General features: G+C 38.8%; 1 protein-coding gene across 5 annotated transcripts in view; it reads left to right on the forward strand.

Annotated features, from left to right (window-relative positions):
* XPO1 (exportin 1) overlaps positions 1–24331 on the forward strand; it is a 34895-nt gene extending 10564 nt beyond the window's left edge. For all 5 annotated transcript variants that reach the window (XM_021527486.3, XM_021527487.2, XM_077781978.1 and 2 more), the window contains 22 exons: positions 1479–1551; positions 8836–8897; positions 8972–9016; positions 9105–9286; positions 9752–9800; positions 9893–10012; positions 10116–10244; positions 10825–10983; positions 13377–13574; positions 14153–14291; positions 15582–15763; positions 16567–16723; positions 16828–16991; positions 17587–17721; positions 18592–18775; positions 19897–20003; positions 20358–20552; positions 21004–21172; positions 21903–22037; positions 22160–22319; positions 22398–22494; positions 23286–24331. In XM_021527486.3, the coding sequence (XP_021383161.1) occupies positions 1479–1551; positions 8836–8897; positions 8972–9016; positions 9105–9286; positions 9752–9800; positions 9893–10012; positions 10116–10244; positions 10825–10983; positions 13377–13574; positions 14153–14291; positions 15582–15763; positions 16567–16723; positions 16828–16991; positions 17587–17721; positions 18592–18775; positions 19897–20003; positions 20358–20552; positions 21004–21172; positions 21903–22037; positions 22160–22319; positions 22398–22494; positions 23286–23432 (2988 nt within the window). In that variant the 3' untranslated portion in view covers positions 23433–24331. The remainder of the gene's footprint in view (positions 1–1478; positions 1552–8835; positions 8898–8971; positions 9017–9104; positions 9287–9751; positions 9801–9892; positions 10013–10115; positions 10245–10824; positions 10984–13376; positions 13575–14152; positions 14292–15581; positions 15764–16566; positions 16724–16827; positions 16992–17586; positions 17722–18591; positions 18776–19896; positions 20004–20357; positions 20553–21003; positions 21173–21902; positions 22038–22159; positions 22320–22397; positions 22495–23285) is intronic.

The raw sequence follows: 24331 nt of genomic DNA on the forward strand, positions 1-24331 counted from the left end.
CCATGGATCACTTGCAGATGGGGTCTGTAAATTTATAGCAGTGGCTGAAATAAATTCTTATGATGCATTTTGCTTAGGAACATTTTTACACATTTTCCTGCATGAAAATTCCTTTGATTTAATTTAGCTTTCATGTCACATAATTAATTTACAGGTTAAAATATAGTTGATAAGCTTTTGCTGCTGATCATTGAGGCAATAAAAATACCCTGCCAGCTTTCTGTAATTCATAATTTCTCTTGGTGCCCAAGGTTTTGGAAGGGGACAGAATATTGCAGATGCAGGATGTGCACCTGGAATCTCCTGGGAACTGGGATCAGATAGGGAGGCAAAGGGGTGTAGGTTATGTTAAGATGAGAACAGCAAAACTGCTCTTTTAGTACAATGTAGCTTGGGACAGTCTACATTGTGTATTTTTAATTAAACTGATATCTGTATGATCCCTTTGGTCGAAATGCTAATGATCTTACTTTGTGTAACAACTAACCACTTTAAAGAGGAACTCTTATTCTCAGCCAAACTTGGAACTGTGAAAACTTGAGTTTACCTTTCAGGCATTGATTTTTTTTTTTTTTGTTTTGTTTGTTTTGTTTTGTTTTGTTTTCCTATTCCACTGTAGATAAAGTAAATGCAAAACTCCTCATCCCCTTTTCTCTCCTGTCTATTCATGCTAATGGGGTTTTACATATTAAAGTTTTTTGGTTGCACCATGACAAACTTCTTTCCCTGTTACTGTGAGTTGGCAGTAGGGACAAATGGGCAGAGGGAATGGCCATTTGCAACGTTAATGGTTTCGGGTAAGAACATAGGAAGGAATTCCTGAAAGGTAAAATGATTTCCAAGAGCTTATTCATATTTTTATTGTTCTTTGACTGAGCACAAAAGTTCATCTTTAAATATTAGAAATAGCCGCCATATTGGGGTGGGGATTGAAATTAAATAAACCTTTGGGTCGTCTTGCTGTTCCTAAAGTAACACACCAGTGAAGTTTGGGAAATACTTTTTCTAGAAAGTGCCAGTGTCAAGACATGTGATGCTAAGACAAGATTTTTTTTTTCCAGCTCTTAGAGGAACAGTAGGAAGCTTGAGTCACCTTCCAAGCTGCTAAATATTTTAGGAGCCTGGTTGTGTTAATACTCAAACTTAGGAGCAGTCATTTGTGATACAAATTCATATCTGGCTGCTACTTTTCCAGATAACCAAAATTGTCTGCCAGAGGGCTTTTGATGATTGTTTTTCCCCCCCTCCTGGTGTGAGCATGATCAAACAGCAGGACTTAGTATAGCCAAGAATAAAACAAGAAAATACTATGCATGAAACCTCAATAAATGGGTGAATAGACATATATTTAATAAAATTGTTAGTTTAAGAATCTTGAAGTCTTAGATGTTAAGTGTGAATGTCTGATTGAATGAGAGTCCTGAAAGTTGGTTGGTCCTACAGTAATGTACTCACATTTTGTTCTTCTCCAATTTCAGTATTATGGACTGCAAATCTTGGAAAATGTGATAAAAACAAGATGGAAGATTCTTCCAAGAAACCAGTGTGAAGGTAGGGAGGGAGTTTTCCTCAGAACTTTGTGTATTAACTGAGATTTAGACTTCCAGTCTATAAGTAACATTTCTGTCATGTGTTGTGATATCTTGAATGATGAAACCACATCTTTCACTTTTGTGATTAGTGGTCTCATTGGATTGGTGAGCAGCTGAAATTCTGTGCATTTGTGGGAAATATGTGACTGATAGTTTTGAAACATCTGACGTGAACCCCTGGCATTGAGGTAGAGGTTTTCATTTTCTGTACTTGGAATGGGAGGTTTTGTTTTCTTCACCCTCTCGAAGCTGTGTGTGCAGCCCCTAGCAGACACTGTGGCCCACTTGTTACCTTGTGTACGTTTGTGTTATTATTTGAAATTGTAAGCAGTTACAATGATTTTAAAATGGAAACACTAAATAAATGCACTTTCTTAGCTATTGATGGTCACTCATTCTGTTAGGCAGGGAGCTATAGTGTATAAACAGGCAGATTACTGTAATTGGCACAGTGTAGGGAGAGCCCCAGCATGGCATCAATGCAAGGAAGCTGTAAGTCTCTCTAAGTCTTTAAATCAATTCTGTTCTTAGTTTGTGGGTTTTTCCCTCCCTTGTAGCTTTCAATGTTGCTGACTTTTAGACGTTGTCTCCAGTAAATGGAAGTACCCCTGTGGTTGCAGGGTTAGTGCTCTTCACATAGCTGTCTGTCAAGTCATCACAACATGGGACTTCAAAACATTAAGTGCAACCACTTCAAATTCTTAACATTAAATGGTGTCACTCTTCTATACTTGGCTTTTTACTAAAAGCTGGTCTTGGAACTAATTAAAGGTTCCATATTTCTGTGTTCTGCTGAGGGCTTTTATTAACTATGCTGAGACATGCTTTAAATTTTTACTGCCAGTGCTTTGGTTCTGAAACTATGTTAATTAAAACTGAATTTGAAGTGTTGAGGAAAACAAATGCATAGAGAAGGATTTTGACACTCTTGTGCTTATTCCTCTCCTTGACTTTCTCCCATCCCTTCCAGCTATAGGCTGGCAAAGGGTAGCTGTCTTTGAAAGTAAAATTGGAAGTGAAGTTTTCATTCATTCTGCTGCTGGAGGTTTCTAGGGAGCAGCTTCAGCTAAGGCTCAGACACAACTATGCCCTTTTGAGAAACTAAAAGAGCACCTTAGTTAGCTAAAGTTAACTTTCTTGTGCTTTTAATTACTGGAGTATTTCAGCTCAGTCATATTTTGTTACAACCCTGACTATGAGCACTTAGTTTCAGCATTTTGAAGTTGTCCTACAGTTTTTGCTGTGGGAGGTATAGCAGGAGGAAGAGGAGCTTAGGGGTATTATTGCCCACTGGTGAAGGGAGATGTAGGGCAGATGTCACAGGGATGGACCTAACTTGATAGTTTGGAACTGAATGGGTGCCAAATACAGGATGCAATTCAGAAATTCAGAGTCTTAAAATTCATTCTCTTAATGCGTAGGAGAGCTGAGAAACAATGGTGGAGGGATGAGGTTGCTGCTGGCTGTGCTTTGGGTCATTTTATCTCTAACAGTGACAGTGCTGTTGGGGTGGTTCCTGCCATCTAAGAAGATGCAACAACTCTATATGTTACAAGGCAAAATAAAGTTACTGTTTGTAGTTGTGTAATCATCTTGAGGTATCCTATTCTTACTTTTTCTGACTTATATATCTATGAAAACTCCAGAGGAAATAAAAAAAAAAATCCTTTATAATAACAAAAGTGTGGTGTTTGTTCAGCTTTGAAAACATTTTCCCTTTGACAGAAACAAACTAAAATAGTGAAATTGACTTTTATCCTGTTCTAGGGAAACTAGGTTAGTGGCTTTTACTTTTGTGGTAGAAGAGGAACCAAATGTATTTTCTGTACCTTGGCATTTTATCCACCTTGGCCTCAGTGGTGTAGAAGGCAGAATCTGTTTCATCTGTAATCCAGTTTGATCTGGTCTGTGGTAGTTTTTTTTTGGTTTTTTTTTTGTTTGTTTGTTTTTTTTTTTTTTTTTTAATTTTTTTTGGCTGATGGTACTGGCTGGTATAAAATAGCTGCTCCAGAGCTCATTTAGGTGGCTTGATTACCTGGGAGATAGTAATGCTGGTTAAATTGAGGTTTCCTTGACTCCAGCCATTCTTTGGTTGACAGGATTTTCTTGTTTGAAATCTAACTGGTGGAATGTGTATGCAGGAACCTGAAATTTGGTGTACAATTGAATGCTTAGTAATGAAGCAAATCATGTAGGTTTCAAATCAGTTTTACCTTATATCATAATGTCTGGTTGGTTTGTGTAGTAAATACAGGTGACAAGTCTCACTGTTGGTGAAGAGGAAACTAAATGCATTTATGAGAAAACCACTGTTCCCCCTTTGTAGCAACAGCAGTGCTTAAGACATAAAGTCAAGAGCAGATCTGAATTAAATGGTCAGTGAATAAAAAACATTTTTGAAATTACTTCCCTGAAACTTGTTAGTAGAAATAAAGCAATGTTGCTAATTACAGAACATTCAGAACATTTACTGTAACTTCTTTTGGTTTTTAACAAGTTGTACATCAGAATGACTTGCTGGGTTGTGAGGTTAGCCAGAGGTTTATTACTGCTTCGATCTGTGTGCTGGAGGGTTTCAGCTTCCAGCCTTGAATTTAAAATGCAAGGAGGAAAGTGTTTTCTTCAGATGTCTTCTTTAGATTTGAAGCTCTGTTCTGAAGTTTTTCTTTGGTTTTAAAATAACTTTTGGTTTTGAGCTTTTCTGGCCCTGCTGGCTTTTACGTTTTGTAAAATAGCTTTCTGTTCCTCAGATGCTGTTGTTTGTGAGCACTTCTTGAAAAGTTCGTTTTTACCTTTCCATAATTCTGAAACAAGATTTGAGCAAAACAATCCATTTACAATTTTAAAATATTGATGTGATGCCTTTTTAGTTTTTAGTGGAGTTTGAGGCACAGAAGGGGTAAAATTCAGTTAAATCAGATGCCTTACCTATGTGTTCAGCCTCGAGACATGTTTGGTCATAGCCCCCAGCAATGGTTAGCCTTGCTGTGCATGATTTATTTAGTCCTCAGGAGGGTGCTTGGAATGGCTCTTCCACGTACACAAATGATGAAACGTGGTTTTCATTGAAGCCTGGCTGGGGTGGGTGATGTATTCCAGAACATCCCAGGCAGTGCTGAACCTGGCTCATGGCCAGGCTCTTGTGCCGTCATTCTCAAGTTGGACTTCTGGGTATATTGAGGTGTGGTACTAAATTGCTTTAAACTCCAATATCCTTTAGAGTTGATTGTTTAATAACACTCAAAAAGGATGGCATTTGATTAAAGTGCTGTGGTCTCAAAAGGATTTTCTTTGGCAGTGTGAAAACCTGCCTGGGAAGAAAGGCTTTTTGGTCTTCAGTGCAGTGATACGTTTCATTAATCCCATATTGTGACATGAAATACCGTTCCCCTGAACAGAGCAAGCTTGTCTGGAGTGTTTGGAGCTGGATAAAGCACTTCTTCATTATGAAACACAAACTGCTTCTACATCTTTTCTCATCCTGAAATGAAAAAGTAAAGTGTTCAGAGATGCAGTTCAGTGTTTTCCAGGAAGGTCCTGGAGTTGAGTGTAAAACTTTTGATGCAGTGGAAGCTGCTGTAGAGGAGGCTTTTCTGTGCAGAGATGAGATCTTTTAATGGAAATTCCTGGCCTGATTCATGAGGAAGATGTTTCTTTGGTTCTCTGTAATGAAGAGGGGATGAGCTACATGGCACTTCTGTATGTGTGCGTGTGGAAACAAACTCTGTGCTTTTTTTCAGAGTTTTCATGAATTTTCTGTTGAAAAGCAAAAAGATCATGCATTGATTCAATTCACCACTAAGGAGTAAAGGTGATTGTGGGACTGTATGGGAAAGTATTGTTTCTGAAAACTAAAAATAAGATGGTATTTTGACTACATTTTGGGATGAAACGGTTCAGTGTGTGTATGCATACAAACATCCCCAGAAAGGACAGCTCAGCTTTAGCATTTGAAATTCTAATTTTGATTGCAAAATAATGTTAATTTGCTGAGTTACGTAGCTCACTTGATTCATTTGTGCCTAATATTTAATACAAGCAGAGACTTTATTAATCGTAGTAATTAAGAGCGAGCTTGCATCTGCAGCACCAGCTAGAATAATTTTTAACACTTGTTAAATGCTTGTGCTCTGTAATTGCACAGAAGACTATGCTTGTGTGCCTTGAGGACAAGACGGTTTGTTGCAGGCGTGTTTGCTGTTTGTGTCCATGGTTATTTACCTGCTGTACTGGGCTGTAGCAGGAGCTCTGTGCTCAGGGTACAGAGAGTGCAGGAGAGGTAATGGTTTCCTAGAGCACATCCAGAGGTTAAACTGGAGGATATTTCCACAAGTTCAGGCTGCAGAAATGACTCATGTGAGATAATGTGATGTTCCTCACTGTCCCAGTTCCACTTGAAGCATTGCATAGCTTGGGTCACTTGGGAAAACTACTTTCCCTCCAGGAAGGGTTTCAGTTGTACTGGATGTTTACCTCTGTCGAGGAGCAACTTTCACAGAAGGATGACAGTATCTAATGGATATCCAGGAATGTTCTAAAATGCCTCAAGTTCATGCCCTTGCTCTATCAACCCTTTTTTGGGACTTCGTACAAAAGTACTTCTCAGGCTTCACATTCCAGAAAATTCCAGCAGTGGGGCTGGTCCAGGCCTGGAGCTGGGTCTGCTCCCTTTGGTTGCCCTGAGATCAGTGCACTTGCAAGGTCAGATAGTCTTTGAAGAACATTTTGTGTGTCCTGGGTGTTGTGGTTGGTGTGGCTTTTGTTTTGTTTTATTAGAAGGTCTGTTTTCCTGCACTGTCTGTCTCTTCCTGCTTGGCTCAGTAAAGGGCCTTAACTTGGCAGTTGTGGTTTTGGCCTCTTCAAGACTTGTTCAGCTGCTTCTGTGATGGAAAGAGACCTTCTAGGCAGTTTGTGGGGTCTGTGCATGTCCTGTGCTTTCCTTTCTAGCATAACACTTCCTTTTAAGTTCCCCAATCACAGTGCTTTTAGCTTATCCCATAGATTACTGCCCCTGAACAGTTTCTTGGACATGTTCTGCTGAAAAATGGTAATGAACCTCTGGGATGATTTTTGTCAGAACATAAATTTGACATATATTTGTTAATGCTGAAAATTATCTTTCCTAAGGAATGATAAATAAATGAGCTATTAAGTATGGAGCAGGAACAATAACACTTGAAGTAGAAAAAGTATAAAATGACATCTGTGCCAAAAGGAACATTAGAGAATTGGATAGCTGCTGCTTTTAGGGGATTAAGAATATGACTTTGTTCCATGGATGGACAATCTCAGGAGCCTGCAGTGTGATGTGTGAAAGGGAGCAAACTTTTTAGATTGTCTTTTGAGCTGTGGTCACCGTTTTTACTTTCATTTTAATTTTTTAAATAGAGAAACTATGAAGCAGAGCAGCTGTTTTCCTCTGCTGGTCTCAAGGCCAGATTGATGGCAGAACAGTATTCAAGTTGTTAGTGCACAGCACAATGCTATTGATGCAGAAAGATGGAAAATACCATGGATTTGCAGTTGGAACTCTAAAAGCAATATTAACTTCTTAATTCCTTTTTGAAATGCAAAGAGTTGCAACCGTAGGCTTCCCTTAGTGGTTTGGCAGATGGTTATAACAGTTCAGTTTCTGGCTCTGCAAACCTGTTTCCATACTGGGGGGGGGGGTGGGGGGGCTTTCGTATCTCATTTGTAAATTACTGTAATGCTTCAGCAAAGAGTGTGTTTTAGGTTTAAAACATCAGAACAGGCCTATGATGCTTGGTAATAACTCTTACTCAGTGCCTGACAGTGATTCTTTAATAATGACTGTTCTCCTGGAGCAGTGGGGATTGATCCCAGCTGATGATAGTGAGTAGTTCCACTTGCAATTGGAACTACCTGTAGAACAGCTCCTGTCTAGTATATAGCTAATGGCTTAAAGTCTGAATCTAGTTTTTCCAGATTTCACGAGGATGCAATTAATAAATTATCCCTTTTAATTCTCTTGCTTAAGCTTGGGAAAAAAAAAACACTACTGAATTTGGTCAAGTCTTAGGTTTTAAAACTTAGAACAGAGGGTGTGGATTATATCTTCAACAGAAGACATTCTTCTGGAAGTGACAAATTCTGAAGTCTTCAATGTATGCATGTTGTCTGCATGAGTCAGCTGACTTGTTCAAGAAATTATTGAAACAAGAGTTTTGGGTTCATGAATTTGAATAGCAAAGCATCCACCAATTCTCAGACTTCCTTAAAACAAGAAAACACTTGCCTGGTTTGAAGTTGCTGTCAGAGCTGAACTCCTGGGATGTTCACCTGGGTTGTGACTCCAGGCCCTCTGTGCGTGCCTCTTCCTGGGATTTGGGTGTTTTTGTACAGAATGGATCTTATCACTTGGAGAGTCATGGTTGCCCATGGATTTAGTAATTACGAGTGAGCTGAGGGTTAGGTGGCAAAATGAAACTTTGGGGCAGTGTCACTTCCCTACAGTGATCAGGGTTTTTCTGGTTTTACGGTGGAGCTGAAAGTTCTAAAATAATTTAGAAACATTTGTAGAAGAAACACAACAAAATGAATGGTTTTAAAACACTGAGCATGCCTGGTTGTCCAATTGCCAATGTAAGGTAAGAAAACCTAAAAGCAATAAAGCAGAATTTACTGAGTTTGTGGACTCACAGCATCCATATGTGTTATGAAAGCCCAGTGGTTCACACTCAAATTGTGCTGTATTAATGAAAGAACTTTTGAGTTCTGTTCTTGTAAGATTTCACAAGAGACGCTCTGTTAAGCTCCGACTTTAAAATGTGTAGGAATTTCTGTTTTTAAAATGGATCACCTAAGTAGACTAGACCAGCTCTGAACTTCTACATGCAGTGCAGGTGATATGTCAAAGCTTTCTGTGCACTTTACCAAACCTGGCATTAAAACTGGAGTCACACTTAGGAAGTTCTGTTTATTCTTGGAGTTCACTTTGATGTGGTACAATTTAGTGCAAGGACACTCTAGTCCGTAGTCTTTGGCTTCATTGAAATAGTTTTGTGTAAAGCTGTTTTGTACATCTAAAATATCCCCTGTCAGGATTGATAAAGGTGTATTTTTCCCATGTAGCACACAAGAAGGATGCTCACTGACTCAGGCTTATCTGGCCTGTTAGTGGTGTTTCTGGTTTAAAACCATGAAGAATCTGAATTCAGAAATAATTGTTGCTACATCTGTGATATATGGCTTATCTGAATATAAATCCCTACCTCTTTTGCAGGTATTAAAAAATATGTTGTTGGCCTAATTATCAAGACCTCATCTGACCCAGCGTGTGTAGAAGTAAGTGAAGAATTCTCAGGGGAGGATAAGGGGAATGTTATGCACAACCCTGATTCCTCTCTTCTCTTTTCCAGAAAGAGAAAGTGTATATTGGGAAACTGAATATGATTCTTGTTCAGGTACACCAGAATTCATAACATTTTATACCTTGCTCTAAAGTGTCTGCCATTGCTGTGTGTCTCACATGGGGCTTGGTTCCCTTTGCAGATCCTGAAACAAGAGTGGCCGAAGCACTGGCCGACATTTATCAGTGACATTGTGGGAGCGAGCAGGACCAGTGAGAGCCTCTGCCAGAACAACATGGTGATCCTGAAACTGCTGAGTGAAGAAGTGTTTGATTTTTCCAGTGGCCAGATTACTCAAGTAAAAGCTAAGCATTTGAAAGACAGGCAAGTATATATGTTTAAGTCTTAATGAACAGAGTAGACTTCGTGCTTGCTGCTAAATAGTTGCTCACACTTGGAGCCCTTGTGTGAACACCTACAGCTGTGTAATTCCATTTCTGAGCCCAAGAGGGTTACTGATTTTTTTCTTTGAAGCACTACTTTGGGATCCCCAACTTCCATTTTGTACACGCAGGGATTTGTACCTTGCTGCAGGTAGCATCTGTTGACTTATGGTTCCTATGCTTTTAATACAGCATTCAGCATTGATTGATTGTATTTCCTTTTTAGAATTTGCAGGCACAGGCTTCAAGCTACCTCAAATACGCATTTTTACCATGAAAATGGGGATAAACCAGGTGGCTTTAGAATGCCTCCATGGGTGTAGGTCTTAAGGATCTGTCCTGTGGGCATAGATATTTTGATTTATGAAATGTGGAAATGCTTAGTTTTCAATTATTATTTTTACAGCATGTGCAATGAATTCTCTCAGATATTTCAACTGTGTCAGTTTGTGATGGTAAGTTGCATTTCTTTAATGATGTTTTTAAAATTCCCCCCTTTGTGCCTAACAGTGTCACAATGCCATAAACTCTAAATGGTTGTTTACAGGAAAACTCCCAAAATGCTCCCTTAGTCCATGCAACTTTGGAAACTTTGCTACGATTTCTGAACTGGATTCCTTTGGGATATATATTTGAGACCAAGTTAATCAGCACACTAATATACAAGGTATTATTGCAAAAAATGATAACTATTAAATCTAAATACAAGTTGCAGAAAAGCTGTACAACACTTCCGTAATGCTCTTTATTTTTTTTCCTTCCCTCAACAGTTCTTAAATGTTCCCATGTTTCGCAATGTCTCTTTGAAGTGCCTCACAGAGATTGCAGGTGTCAGTGTAAGCCAGTATGAAGAACAGTTTGTAACACTTTTTACACTGACCATGATGCAGTTAAAACAGGTAAATGTTTATCAGAAATCTCCTTTTGAATTTTGCATCACAAAATATGTTTCTGTAGTAAGTTGATGGGTTTATGTTCATTATAGAGCTCTTGATAGGAAAAGTATTGTTTTTTGGTGGTATTTGTGGCTTAATCAGAAGATGCTGAGTGTGTTTTTCTGAACTGGATTGCAGCTGCATTTCTGCTCTATTGATTTGATTAATTTAAAAGGTATTTTGGGCCCTTTGGCTGTCTCCTGGGGAAATGTGAACTATGTCTCAGGACCTAAACTGACCTAACTTCTGCAAGTTTGTTTTTTAATTTTTGGCACAGATAGAAACATTTCTCACTAAAAGCCATACATCAAATTTATATAATTTGATGATTCCCCTCTGAGTAGTTCAGATTCAGGTACATGTGTCCCTTCCTCAGTGTATTTATATATAAGCGGATGGGTGAAGGGTTTTTTTTAAGTATTTTCCTCTCTTGGCAATGTTGGTCCATCTTGAAGTTCTTCATAAAAAAAAGGCAACATACACTACAACTACTTTGTATTAACAAGTATAAAAAGGGAAATTCTTGACGATTTATTTTTGTTAGATGCTTCCTTTAAATACCAATATCCGACTTGCATACTCAAATGGAAAAGATGATGAACAGAACTTCATTCAGAATCTCAGTTTGTTCCTCTGCACGTTCCTCAAGGAGCATGGTCTACTTATAGAAAAAAGGTTAAATCTGAGGGAAACACTAATGGAGGTAAGTAGCTTGATTTATCTCGTTTAGAAATGTATCAGGTGTGTTCTCATGCTCAAAGGATGTGATACTAATGGAATTTCTAGAGCATTTAAATTAAAGTTGGTAAGAGAAAAAAATCTAGTCAAATACAAAACCTCCTCATAAGGTTTGTTTCCTAGTATGCTTCAATGGCATTCTCTTTTCTGTGATCCTTTACCAGTGCAGTGTCTGAAAACTTGGTCTCACCCTCTTCTTATTTGTTCCTGCATGGAAGTGTTAAATAGTACTTCAAAGTAAATGAATATATTCTGTTTCCTTGGGTTTACATGTTCTGTTTGACTCTCACATGAAGAAGGGGTGTTGTATGACTTCATCAGTCTGTGTTTTCACTGAGCACCCAGAGCTGCTCCCTAGGGTCCAGCACATGCTGTAGGCCAGTTCCTCCATCTTGGTGTAGCTTCTTGCCTAGTTTGCCATTTCCTAGCTGAAAAGCTTTAAATAGTCTTCAGGGATGAGACTTTCTATGCAGTAAAGGTTGTGTGTGCCAGTGGCAGAGCCCTACCAAGTGACTGTGACAGTAAAACCACTGGGATTGTGGCAAATATTGAAGGTTCAGATAAGAATGAAGGGTTGAAAAGGATGAAGCACTGAGGGTACTGCTTCATGCTGTAGTGGGGGTAGGTCACAAGATTGGGGGTCTCAGGTGTGTTGTTTCAATTGTGAATAGCAATTTTGCTGGGATTGAACTGTTCTATGGTGAAAACTCCACTCCAAGGGAATAGAAGTTGCTCCATATCCCCTTGAAGAACCATTTTCTCTGTGCAGAATCAAGCCCTGTGCAGGTTTGGAGGTTGTAGGCTGAGGAACTGCCCTGAGATAGGGAAAAAACCATCACCCTAATTTTTAAACCTGGAGACTAGGTATCCTGGGAGGAGGAAGTGCGTTTTGCAGGTTGATTAGCTGTAATCCAGTACATCTGAATTACAGTCTGTTCCAGACAATGTTCTCAATATCTTCTGGAGGTAGCCCTCTACCGAAAGAGCTACCCCCACCAAAAAAAAAAAAAAAAACAAAAACAAAAACAAACCACCCAACCCAAAACAAACAAAAAAACCTCAAAACCAACAACCAAACAAAAAAACCCCATATAATTAAAATTGGCTGCAAATATCAAATTGTAGTTCATTTAGAAGCTGGAATCAGAGGCATATCACTTTTTTAGTTGAGCAGCTGATAACAGTTCCAGATAATTCCTGAATTTGCAAATAGTAAGCTTTTAAAATAACTGAGAATCAGGGGCACACAGCTCAAGACTCAAATTTCTACTTACACTGAGGCTGTACTAGGAGGACCTGTGTAAAGACATTTACAAAACTGGATTCTGAAGACTTTGTAATGTTTAATGCCTGCCTAAAATAGTTGCAAATTAAACTTTTTTAAGCTCTGGTGTAATAGAATATAAGTAGAGGTTTATTTTAAAAAGCTGTGTGTAATTCTAACCTGTTAATTCCTGCACTTTTTTTTTTGCTGAAATTGTTCCGTGGATTCACTGGATCTCTGTACACTAGCAGAGGACTCTACATCAGTCATTTTAATTGATATTACCAAGAGAAATTGATAAAGATTAATGTATGGCTGTCCTGAGTCCCTCTTTTGACACTGTAGGTGGAGATACTGAATCAGGTCTTTACCTTTCAAAATGCTTAAGCTGTTTGAGTATTTAAACTATGAAAATATCTTCAGATTTTATAATTTCATTCTGTTTGTTCACTAATGGGCAATTGCTTTGATATCTTTTACCAGGGACTGCATAATAAGCTTAGGCAAAAAAGGTTTGTCTGTGTAGTTTTAATTTCTTTGGTTGGTATCTGAGCTTGTCAGAATTGCATCAGTGGCTTTCCCTGCTCAGCCTGCTCTGGCTGTTCTGTCAGGGAAGAATTTGAAAATGTTCTGGTAGATGACTTCTCCGAAAGCTAAGCAGTATTCCAAGGTCAAAGGATCCAGAACAAAGTAGCAGCAATAGTCTTGAGAATAGCAATCACTGATACCAGCTGGTGAGGCTTTTTTGAGGTTCTGAAGATGCCTTGTAGAAACTCCAGAGGCTGTGGGTTTGATAATTTACAAACAGGCTGGTTTGGTAATGGCATTTCTAAGATGTCTTTAGGCTATTTCAGATTTAAGAATACAAACACACTTTGAAAATAACAATAAGTGATGGGATTTTTGGTTTGGAGTTGCTCTGCCAGTCACAACTCTTGACCTGTAAGTAATGTTGTTGCAATGTTAATGCCTCTTGTTCCAAACTCTCAGATTCATTTGGCATTCCGTCAGGATTTGGATAACTGAACTTGAAGCAATGTGGTTTGACCTGCAGATATACTCACTAATTGGGTGTTCAAACCACTCTTTTCCAGGCTCTTCATTACATGTTGTTGGTATCAGAAGTTGAAGAAACTGAAATTTTCAAGATTTGCCTGGAGTATTGGAACCATTTAGCAGCTGAGCTCTACAGGGAAAGTCCGTTCTCCACGTCAGCTTCGCCGCTGCTTTCAGGGAGCCAACACTTCGATGTTCCTCCAAGGAGACAGCTTTATTTGCCTGTTTTGTCCAAGGTAATCCATGCTCAAGTGAAGGCACTCTGAAGATTCAGATTCTGTTTGTGAATTAGAGATTTCACTTTGTGTAAGGAGTGACATAAGAAAATTCACCTTAGAGTAGTCTATATTGATTGAGTTGATTCAACTCAATCAATGTGAAAATACTTTAAGATGACACCAGTATATAAGGAGATAATTAATGTGATATTTCAGCTTTTTAAAGATACTTAATTTTAACATAAATCTGTATTAAGCACTTTCTGTAAACAGAAAGGCTGGGGTGTTAGAGTTGGAGGGAAAACTCATGTGTTTTGGGAACAGTGGTCTTTAAAAGACCCCTAATATGACATAGACATTTTGAGGTTACTGTTGTAGTATAAATACTACATAAGTTGGGGTTTAAGTACTCTGCTGGTTCATTGGAGGGAGAGAAGTCAGCAGGCTCTATCTTCAATGGCTTGTTAGCTGACATGTCTGGATAGATGGATATAACCTGTCTGTGGTTGAGGCTGCCTGGGCAGAGCGCTCTGGAGACACTTGTGCAGCTGGGAGTGTTGGTGGTTGCAGTTTGATGGAGTTTTAACTTCTCCCAGGTTCGATTGCTCATGGTCAGCCGCATGGCCAAGCCTGAAGAAGTCCTGGTTGTGGAGAATGATCAAGGGGAGGTAGTTCGGGAATTCATGAAGGACACGGATTCCATAAACTTGTATAAAAATATGAGAGAAACGTTGGGTAAGTGAACTGGCTGCAGTTTGTGTGCTGTGGGTTTGTGCAGCTGCGTCAGAGTGCTACAGTATGTTATCTTAGCATCTGAATTACTGTGTGGGTGAAATGGTTATCAGCAAGGAGTACTATACAGACTGGAAAGGGAGGAGGCAGTGGCTGCTCTGAAGTTTGCTGTTTGAGGCATGTAGTGTTTTAGCACCTGATGGAGTGAGTAGTAATGCACTGCTTAATTTTGTCCTTAGGTATTGCAGTGATAATGAGTTTTTTGAGGCAGGAAACAATATTGGGAGTCCAAATCATAACTTGAGGTAGCAAAGGGAGTAGAGTTGTCAGATATTCAGGACATTATTCAATATTAAATTTATTCTCAAATGCAGATGGGAACACTGAGTGTTGAGCATCAGGCTGATGCACTAGGAATGTGTATGTTGGAAAACTTGTGAGATGCAAAGTGTATGTGTGTGTAGTGGGTGTTTTTATTCTCACCTGTCTGCTGGGGATGTAGGTATAGCTAGTGTTAAATTGTTTTAATACATTTGCATGTGGATTATGAAAACCATTTTTGTTTCACGAAACAAATTGCTGTATGTCCTGAGCCTAAATTGTTTTGCCAGATACAAGATTATTTCTATGAAAATGCAGGTCAGGTTTGTATTGCTTCTGTTGTATTACCTATAAGATTCACCCAGAGAAAAACAAAAGCGGGGAGAATGTGGTTGTTTTCTGTGGTGCAGTAAAAATCTGTTTCTGAACCTGGCCAGAAATTGCTCTTGACTTGCTGGGATTTAAGAGTTTTATATTGGTGGCAATAATCCTATTAGGGGCTGATGCAAGTGACTGAGTTGTGATACCTCAATCTTGCACATAGACCTGTTCAGGAGCACCAGCTCCACTTTAATCGTGGCTTATTGCAACCAGCAATAAAATACAGAGCTGAAGAGAATGTATGAGCTTACAAACTGTGTAATGTCCCCCAGAGGCAGCCAATCCCATATTCCCTACAGGCCTTCAGTACAGATGCTTTTTGATAAAAATTTGCCTTGGTATCACATGGGACATGCATTGATTTAGACTTTTCACATCACCTGCATGTGATGCTTTGCCGAAATCCCTTCTCAATAAAATTTGTTCTCCATCTTTAAAATAATTTGAACAAATTTCTGCCTCGTGATGTCAGGACTTCAGGAAGGAAGCAGGACGCTTTTACCCAAGAGCTTCAGTGAATACTTACGTAACTGCTTTTGGGGTTCAGCTCCAGGCTGCTGCTTTAAAAGATTCCACGTTGATGTCTTTCAGTTTATCTCACACATCTGGACTATGCAGACACGGAACGAATTATGACTGAAAAGCTTCACAATCAAGTGAATGGAACGGAGTGGTCGTGGAAGAATCTGAACACCTTGTGCTGGGCTATCGGCTCCATCAGTGGTGCCATGCACGAAGAAGATGAAAAAAGATTCCTAGTTACAGTAATTAAGGTATGGTGGGGCAGAACTAACAGCTTGGTTACACTTCAGTTTGTGCTGAGGAGACAAAGCTTGCTCACATACTGCTCTGTGATCTTAGAAAGCTGCCTCCGTGGATAAGAATAAATTAATGGGAAGTCTTCCATCCTGAATTTAGGGGTGATGAATAAGTTAGCAATGAACAATGCATTTATCCAGGTAGCCTTTTCATCAGATAAATTTTAATTTTTGGTGTAATGTATTCTTTGGGGATGCAGAAGATACAGAAAGGGATTGCTTATGAAATACAGCAGTGACAAAGTAATCCACGACTGTAACTAGCCTAACACCTTGCTCTTTTGCTATATCTGTATATTCATTGATCAAACTTGAAGTTTGGTTAATACGTGGGTAATATTTTTACAAGAGTACTGGATTTTAACAAGTCATACAAACATGCTTACAGAATATTTAATTTTTAGTCATACAGAAGATGTAGTGTAATTTCTTCTCTTTGATGTGGAGTCTGTATTTTACTCAGCCAGTATTGAGTACTGTAAGGGTTGTTGAACTCACCCTGCAGGAATCCTTTGTTATAATTTAAAATGGAGATTTCTTAGTTTAAAACACAGTGATCAGGGTTTGGATGAGACTAAAATGATTGCATCGCCCCAGTCTTAATGCACTTGTTTGGGCTTTTATTTCTTCATTTGGATTTTGAGCTTGATTGTGGGCAACCACCTTTAATATAGCTACTTATAGGATGTTGTGCTTGTAATGCTTTTGATGGAACTGGACAAACTTGAAGAGGAAACTAAGAATCTGTTGTGTTGTAGGATCTCCTGGGACTCTGCGAACAAAAACGAGGAAAGGACAATAAAGCCATTATTGCATCAAATATAATGTATATAGTAGGTCAATACCCCCGGTTTTTGAGAGCTCACTGGAAATTTTTGAAGACAGTAGTCAACAAGCTGTTTGAATTTATGCATGGTAATTATCTACCTTTTGAAATTTGCTGTTTTAATTATTAAAAAAAGATGCCTATACATGGAGAGGAAAAAATACAAAGCAGTAACTGCCTTAATTTCATTTAGAAACTCACGATGGCGTGCAGGACATGGCTTGTGATACCTTCATAAAAATAGCACAAAAATGCCGCCGACACTTTGTCCAGGTTCAGGTGGGAGAGGTCATGCCATTTATTGATGAAATCTTGAACAATATTAACACAATTATCTGTGACCTTCAGCCACAACAGGTAGGTTCTGTTTGGGGTTATGGATAATTCTTAAAGATTAATGCACAGTTCTTCCTGTTGAAATGTAGGGGAGTTTTGCAAGGGCTGAATTATATTTTTTAGGGACAGTGTTAGGGTATGAATACCATGATCAAATTGCATTGCTGAGATGTCAGTTGAAATGTTTGGAAGGAGAATTAAAGTGCATTTAATTGGAATTTTGATTTCTGGAATGTCTTCAAGAGGACACTGCATGTAACTTGGTAGTTCTGCTTTGGGAAAGAACAATATCCTACTTCTACAGTATATATCTACATATCTTATTTTTTGGAAGGAGGGAGTGAAAAGCAATCCAAAAAGTGAAAACCCAAAATCCAGTCCTTTCCAAAAAAGGAAGGGGAAAACCGTCTGGGAAGGGCATGGCTCATGAAATGAGAGCAGTGTGTACCTGCACACTGAATGTACTGAAACTTCAGGCAGAGTGGATCTGGCACCTGGAAAAAGATGCTTCCAGGATGGATGGGAGCCAGTGCACAATTCAAACATGTCTGGTAAAGCGGAGTTTTTCCTTAGTCCTTTTTTACCTCAGTGTTTGTGGTGTTGCTGTCCCCATCAGGTGCACACATTTTACGAAGCAGTTGGATACATGATTGGGGCACAGACAGACCAAACTGTGCAGGAGCATCTGATAGAAAAGTACATGTTGCTGCCCAACCAGGTGTGGGACAGCATAATTCAGCAGGCAACCAAGGTGAGCTCTTCCATTTTAATGTGTTTTGTGTTCAGGTCAAAAACCTTGCTAAACGTTTGCCCTCCCCTGGTTGTATTTTTCACACTAATTGCACAGAGTTGGGCTGGACTTCATTATATGATGGTTGAGACAGAGATTGACATGACTATGAAGGGGTTATTTTGAGAGAGGAGACTTAAATGACAAAATAAATACTTGTTTAAATCTTGATTTGAAGTACAGTCTGTTACTGTACAGAATTCATTTCAGTAGTTTTTTTCCAATGCCTCCCTTTCACTTGGCTTTTGGGTAACAAAAGTTAAAGTGCTAAAAATACTGTTCACTGCTCTTCCTTTCTGCTTCCACCATTCTCTTAAAGTACATATTTTCTTACTTTATCTTCTGTTTATTTCTTTTGAAAATACTTTTTATCTGTACGCATTAAAGAACAACAGTCTTGCACTTCAAGAGACAACCCATTTGCACTTAATCTAATTAAGGGCCTGAACCTTAAGCAAGCTCGAGTTACTTTTCCTACCCTGATTTCTCCCAAGAACATACTGCATTTCCATTGGACCCCTTCTATCTGTTTTCAACTTCTTAATCTCCTTAGTTTTTCTTCTTTAGAGTAATGCTTGTAGCACTGCAGCAAAAATAATTCTGCAGAAAAGCAGAATGAAATGAAGTTTTTATCCTGACTCTGTTGGAAGTAGTGGCAAATGCCATGAAATAGACTTCAGGATCTGTATAAAAAGTCCATAAATTTGAGTGATCTGTTCTTTAAGACAGTGTATAAAATAAATTATTTAAACTTAGGATTTTATATTGAAAGCCAAAGGGTAGTTGTGTTCACTAATGAAGATGAAGTCTATTTATTTTTTTTTTTCACAGAATGTTGATATTCTAAAGGATCCTGAAACAGTTAAGCAGCTTGGTAGCATTCTGAAAACCAATGTACGAGCATGTAAAGCAGTTGGCCACCCCTTTGTGATTCAGCTTGGAAGAATTTATTTAGATATGTTGAATGTGTACAAGTGCCTAAGTGAAAATATTTCTGCAGCTATTCAGGCTAATGGTAAGAAATTCCATGCTCTTTCTGAAAATGAGGTTTAGCAGTGTCTGCCATTAGGTTCCATAGTACATCCCAGTTAGGTTAATTTTACTGTTTGGGAGAGTGGAGAAGGACTGAAAGTGCTCACTTAAATCTTTCTTTGTTAACAGATGTTGTATTCAAATAAAGAACACCCAGCTTTAGAGGGAGGAAGAAACATCTATAAATGATCAAGTTTAGGAGAATGCAGAACACCAGGGATGCTCACTCCAAATTGATAGGCTACACTGCATCTCAGCAAGATGCTTATGTTCTTTTACCTTGCTCTGCTTTTGAGTATTAAAGGACTGTCTGTAAATAGAATCTCATTCATTACTTCAGAAAATGTCAGCAGGGTTTTAGGATGAGAGTGTGCTGCTACAAGGCTGTCTAGCAGAAATGTAATGAGTGAAGATGCCTGAAAGTTATGGTAAACCAGGCTTGCAATCACAGAAGGAATTCTCAATTACTTCCCTTATTTTTACCAGCTAACTTAGGGTCTGTGGCATCTCTGCAGAATGTGCTTCTGTAGTTGTCCATTACAAGATGAAATGAGTCGGTTGCTGAATTCTGTGCTGTGCCCAGTTTTCTGGCCAGTGCACAAGATGTACCTGGAAACTGGAATGTTAAATGCAGTTTGGTAACTGCACAGCTAGTTTACCTTGAAGTAGCTTCTCGGAATTCAGAATAGAACTGGCAGAAAAATCAATAACTTTTCATTCAGCTGATCTAATGGCCAGAATTCATCATTGCCAGACACAGTGAAGTTGAGGAAACAGTTGCTGGGGCTGTGGGCCTGGTGAGCTCCTAGAGCAGCAACTGTGATTGCAGTTGCCTCAGAATGTTTTTACAACTGGCAAAGATTAAAGACAAAGGAAGTCTTTAGTAGTCTTTAATAGTCTTTGCCAATTCAGATATAAAAGTCAAGTATTCTTTGTTTTGATTATATCAAGTTAATTTGATGGGGTTTTTTTGTTTTCACTTTTTTTGGGGGGGGGGAGGGGATTGTGTTTTTGTTTTGTTTTTATTTATTTGTTTCTGGTTTTTTGTTTGATTTTTGCATTTTGGCACCTCACATAATTAACTGAAGCTTTAAAATTTTCCAGGTGAGATGGTAACAAAGCAGCCCTTGATTAGAAGTATGAGGACTGTAAAAAGGGAAACTTTAAAATTAATTTCTGGCTGGGTGAGCAGGTCCAATGATCCGCAGATGGTAAGTGGATGCATTTTATACAAATAACTCCTAAGACAGAATTGAGAAGAACTCTGCTTTGTGTTAAGTTGTTGGTTACAAGAACTTCCTTCAGGAGGTGTGTAAAATATAATGGAGGAAGAGAAATTAAAAGAGGTAAGCCTGAGCAATGCTTGAGATACTTCAGTTAGTTTAAGCTGAGAGTAGTCCTAAGGGGAGACAGGAGATTTAATATGGAGACGGTGGATGGGAACTTCAACTTTGTCAGGAAATTTGTTACCTGTTACTGAAGGAGGAACTAACTTGGCTGCGAACTGTGCTGGAGACTCTGCCCAGTAGCTGCACTTCTATAACATGGCTTACTCTTCCAACCAGGTAGCTGAAAACTTTGTTCCTCCGTTGTTGGATGCAGTTCTCATCGACTACCAGCGGAATGTGCCAGCTGCTCGGGAACCCGAGGTGCTCAGTACCATGGCTATCATTGTCAACAAGCTGGGGGGACACATCACTGCTGAAATACCTCAGATCTTTGATGCTGTTTTTGAGTGCACACTAAACATGATCAACAAGGTATTTCTCTTTGAAACCTGAGATAAGACATCTTCCTCTGGACATCATTGCAATGTGTGGGATCTTGGGATTCATGATTTTCTTCCAGTCACAGAGTGTATTTGTAGCACTTGACAGAATTTCTGCTCAAATGAGTGTACTTGTTTTACAGTTGAGCTGTCTAGTTAGATAACTTAAATTGCTTTAAATTTCTTTGGTTGGCTCTTCATTTAAGCCATTAGTAATTTTTCCGGGGCCTTGGAGTGCTGCACTTCTGCAGGCAGAAGTCAAATGTTAGTGTAGGACAAACTGCTAAAATTGATAAATATTTAAAGTGCAAGAACACCATTACTGCTCAGTTAAGTATTTATTTCTTCACTAAGTGTGCAGTATGTACTGACTTACTCTGTTTAATGGAAGATGCCATGACAGAACTTAAGGAAACTTGGCTTTTTCCCCTTTTCCCTTCTAGGATTTTGAAGAATATCCTGAACATAGAACAAACTTCTTCTTGCTACTTCAAGCTGTAAATTCTCACTGCTTTCCAGCCTTCCTGGCCATTCCACCTGCACAGTTCAAACTTGTCTTGGATTCTATTATTTGGGCTTTCAAACACACAATGAGAAATGTTGCAGATACAGGTAAATGGAAGTGTTTAATACAGGTCAGAGATTTTCTAGTAGATGCTGTTCTTTTACTTCCTTGTCTTTAATCAAAGTTAGCATATTGTGCACATGATTCTTCATTAGCACAAGGATAGAATTCCTCTGTCTCAGCTCTAAGGTGTCAGCCAGGGACCCATGGATGGGCTATTTGGTTGTTGAGTCATTCCTGTAGTTGGAAGAGAGCACCAAGTTTCTTCTTGCTTTTTTTGCCACCTGAGCATTGGCACTCTTCTGAAATGGCTGAACAGATGCAGTAGCTTAAAATGGTGCCACAAAAAATTGTGGAACCAGTGATTCTTTTAGCCATTTAGGGATGGGGAGAAAGGATACTTTTCAGTTGCATTTCACCAAGTGAAGTAATTAAAGTTTCCATTTAAATCCAAACATTAAAACATATTTCCTTATTGAAATAGCCAACACGTGTCTGGGTAGAGGGTTTTGCGCATTAAATGGTGTGATTGGCTTTTTATGCTAATGAATGCTAATGATAGTATAATGAAGCTGAAAGGGGTGTGCCATGTCTGGGAGGCAGTGCCGTCTAGTGCCAGCCTGGGGCAGTGCCTCACAAAGCCATCACGTGTGCCATGCTGGGCATCCTGCTGCTCATCAGGATTTCTTGGTATATTCCTGTTGTTTGAAAAGGCCCAAATCTCCCAGCTGTTGGAATACTGTTCTCTTGGTCACTTTTTCAATGCCTGTTTTTCAGGACTTCAGATCCTTTACACCCTGTTGCAGAACGTTGCACAGGAGGAGACTGCTGCCCAGAGCTTCTATCAGACATATTTCTGCGATATCCTCCAGCACATCTTCTCTGTGGTCACAGACACCTCTCACACTGCAGGTGAGAACGTGCCTGTGTGTGAGGCAGGTGCTGCAAAGCACCCCTCTGAACATCAAAATAATGTCACACAGAACAGGATGTTCTGAATAACAACTGCCTATGTGTGCCTTTGATCTGCACAGGTTTGACAATGCATGCATCAATCCTTGCCTACATGTTCAACTTGGTAGAAGAGGGAAAGATAAGTACTCCTTTAAACCCTGGAAATCCAGTGAATAACCAAATGTTTATTCAGGAGTATGTGGCTAATCTCCTCAAATCTGCATTTCCTCACCTGCAAGAGTAAGTCTGCCTTGATTCATTAATGCTTCTCTGTGGGTTCTTACTTCTTGGAATGCTAACTGATGTGTTTGCTGTTAGTGCCCAGGTTAAGCTGTTCGTAACAGGACTCTTCAGTTTAAACCAGGATATTCCTGCCTTCAAGGAACACCTAAGGGATTTCCTGGTCCAAATCAAGGTGTGTTGGGCATGCTTTTCTCAAGAAATTAAAAGTAATATTCAGCAGGATATTGTCAGAAAGCTTTTGGAAAGTGTGGAGTCATTGCTTGTTTGAGAAATAGAAGTTATTTTACATCTTTTTAAAATGCAGTGAGTACTCAGTCCAGTGGCTTGTGTGACCAAGTAGTGTTCATGGAACCTGTTCCACTGGGATTTCGCTTCATAAATTGGGTTTGTACATCACTGCTTGTGTTTTACACTGTGCACACAATCCTTATGTCTTAGGACAACTGCAAAACTAAATATAATGGGAAATAAGTGTGAAATTGAAAACAAATTGAAACAAGTGTGAAATTGAACTAACTAAATTAGAACTAAATCTAATGAGAAATAAATGTGTTTTTAACCAGATTTTTTTTTTCCATTCTGCTTGGAATTGGGACCAGTTTTGAAATTCAGTACCCTAATGCTATGCCTTTTTTTTTTTTTTCTAAAGATGCTGGAATGATAAGATTGTAGGAAATAGTTTGTTAATTAGTTTTGAGATGAATTTTCAGGTATTTCAGACTTGTAATGATTCTGCTTTAATGGTGATAGACTCCAGATGCTGGGTTTGGCATCCCATTCTGTAGCACATCGTGAACATCTTTAAATATTGCTTTATATTAGTTGTGACCTTAAGAACAGAAAACCATGCATGTAGCCTGTCAGGGAACAGGGAGGGAAGATGTTTCATGTATAATTTTGGAAGCTGTTACTCTGCCTTAAGCACTTGACAATAAACTGATGTTTTTGTGTGAATTATCCCAGGAATTTGCAGGTGAAGACACATCAGACTTATTCTTGGAGGAGAGAGAAACAGCCCTTCGACAGGCTCAAGAGGAGAAGCATAAACTTCAGATGTCTGTACCTGGCATCCTTAATCCACATGAAATTCCTGAGGAGATGTGTGATTAAAACAAAAATAAAACAAGTTTTGCAGTTTTCTTTCTGTACAGCTACTTTGTTGTGATAGAAGAAAACAGCACTTGGATATTTGTTGACCAAAATGATGCCAATTTGTAAATTAAAATGTCACCTAGTGGCCCTTTTTCTTATGTGTTTTTTGTATAAGAAATTTTCTGTGAAATATCCTTCCATTGTTTAAGCTTTTGTTTGGTCATCTTTATTTAGATTTGCATGAATTTAAAAATTAAGGCATTTTCAAAGTAATTACTTCATGCCCATTTTGTGGCTAAGGGGAAAATAGGCAAAGCGTAACTTGTAAAAGACTATATTGCAAAATAATACAATTTCCTTTAAGGGTATTGACTTCTAATTTGGAGTAATTTTCTTTCTAGTCTGTCCTACAGTCTAGGAGGAAAGGTAAAGAGTAAAGCAGACTGAATTGTTAAGCAGAGGATTCTAGTGCTGCATTTGTTCTGATCAGTTAACAGCTTTCTGGACTGAGTGGTAAGGCTATAGGCTATGTGTATTCGCAAGTTGTATGGCAAGTTTGCAGCAAGATCATGTGCATATCATCCCATTGTAAAGCAACTTCTAAAGAGTATGGGAACACAGTACAGTTAGTTATTTTTACACAGTTCTTTTGTTTTTGTGTGTGTGCTGTCGCTTTGTCGACAACAGCTTTTTGTTTTCCTCAATGAGGAGTGTTGCTCATTTGTGAGCCTTCATGAACTCGAAGTGAAATGGTTAAAATATTTATCCTGTTAGAATAGGCTGCATCTTTTTAACAACTCATAAAATAAAAAAAAACAACTGGCTTTTGAGATGAATTATACTAATTTACATTGTTTACCATGCTGTAGTGCTTAAAGAACACTACTTAAGAGCAAAATAAACTTGGTTTACATTTA

This window comes from Lonchura striata, chromosome 3 (genome assembly GCF_046129695.1).
Source record: "Lonchura striata isolate bLonStr1 chromosome 3, bLonStr1.mat, whole genome shotgun sequence".
NCBI lineage: Eukaryota > Metazoa > Chordata > Aves > Passeriformes > Estrildidae > Lonchura > Lonchura striata.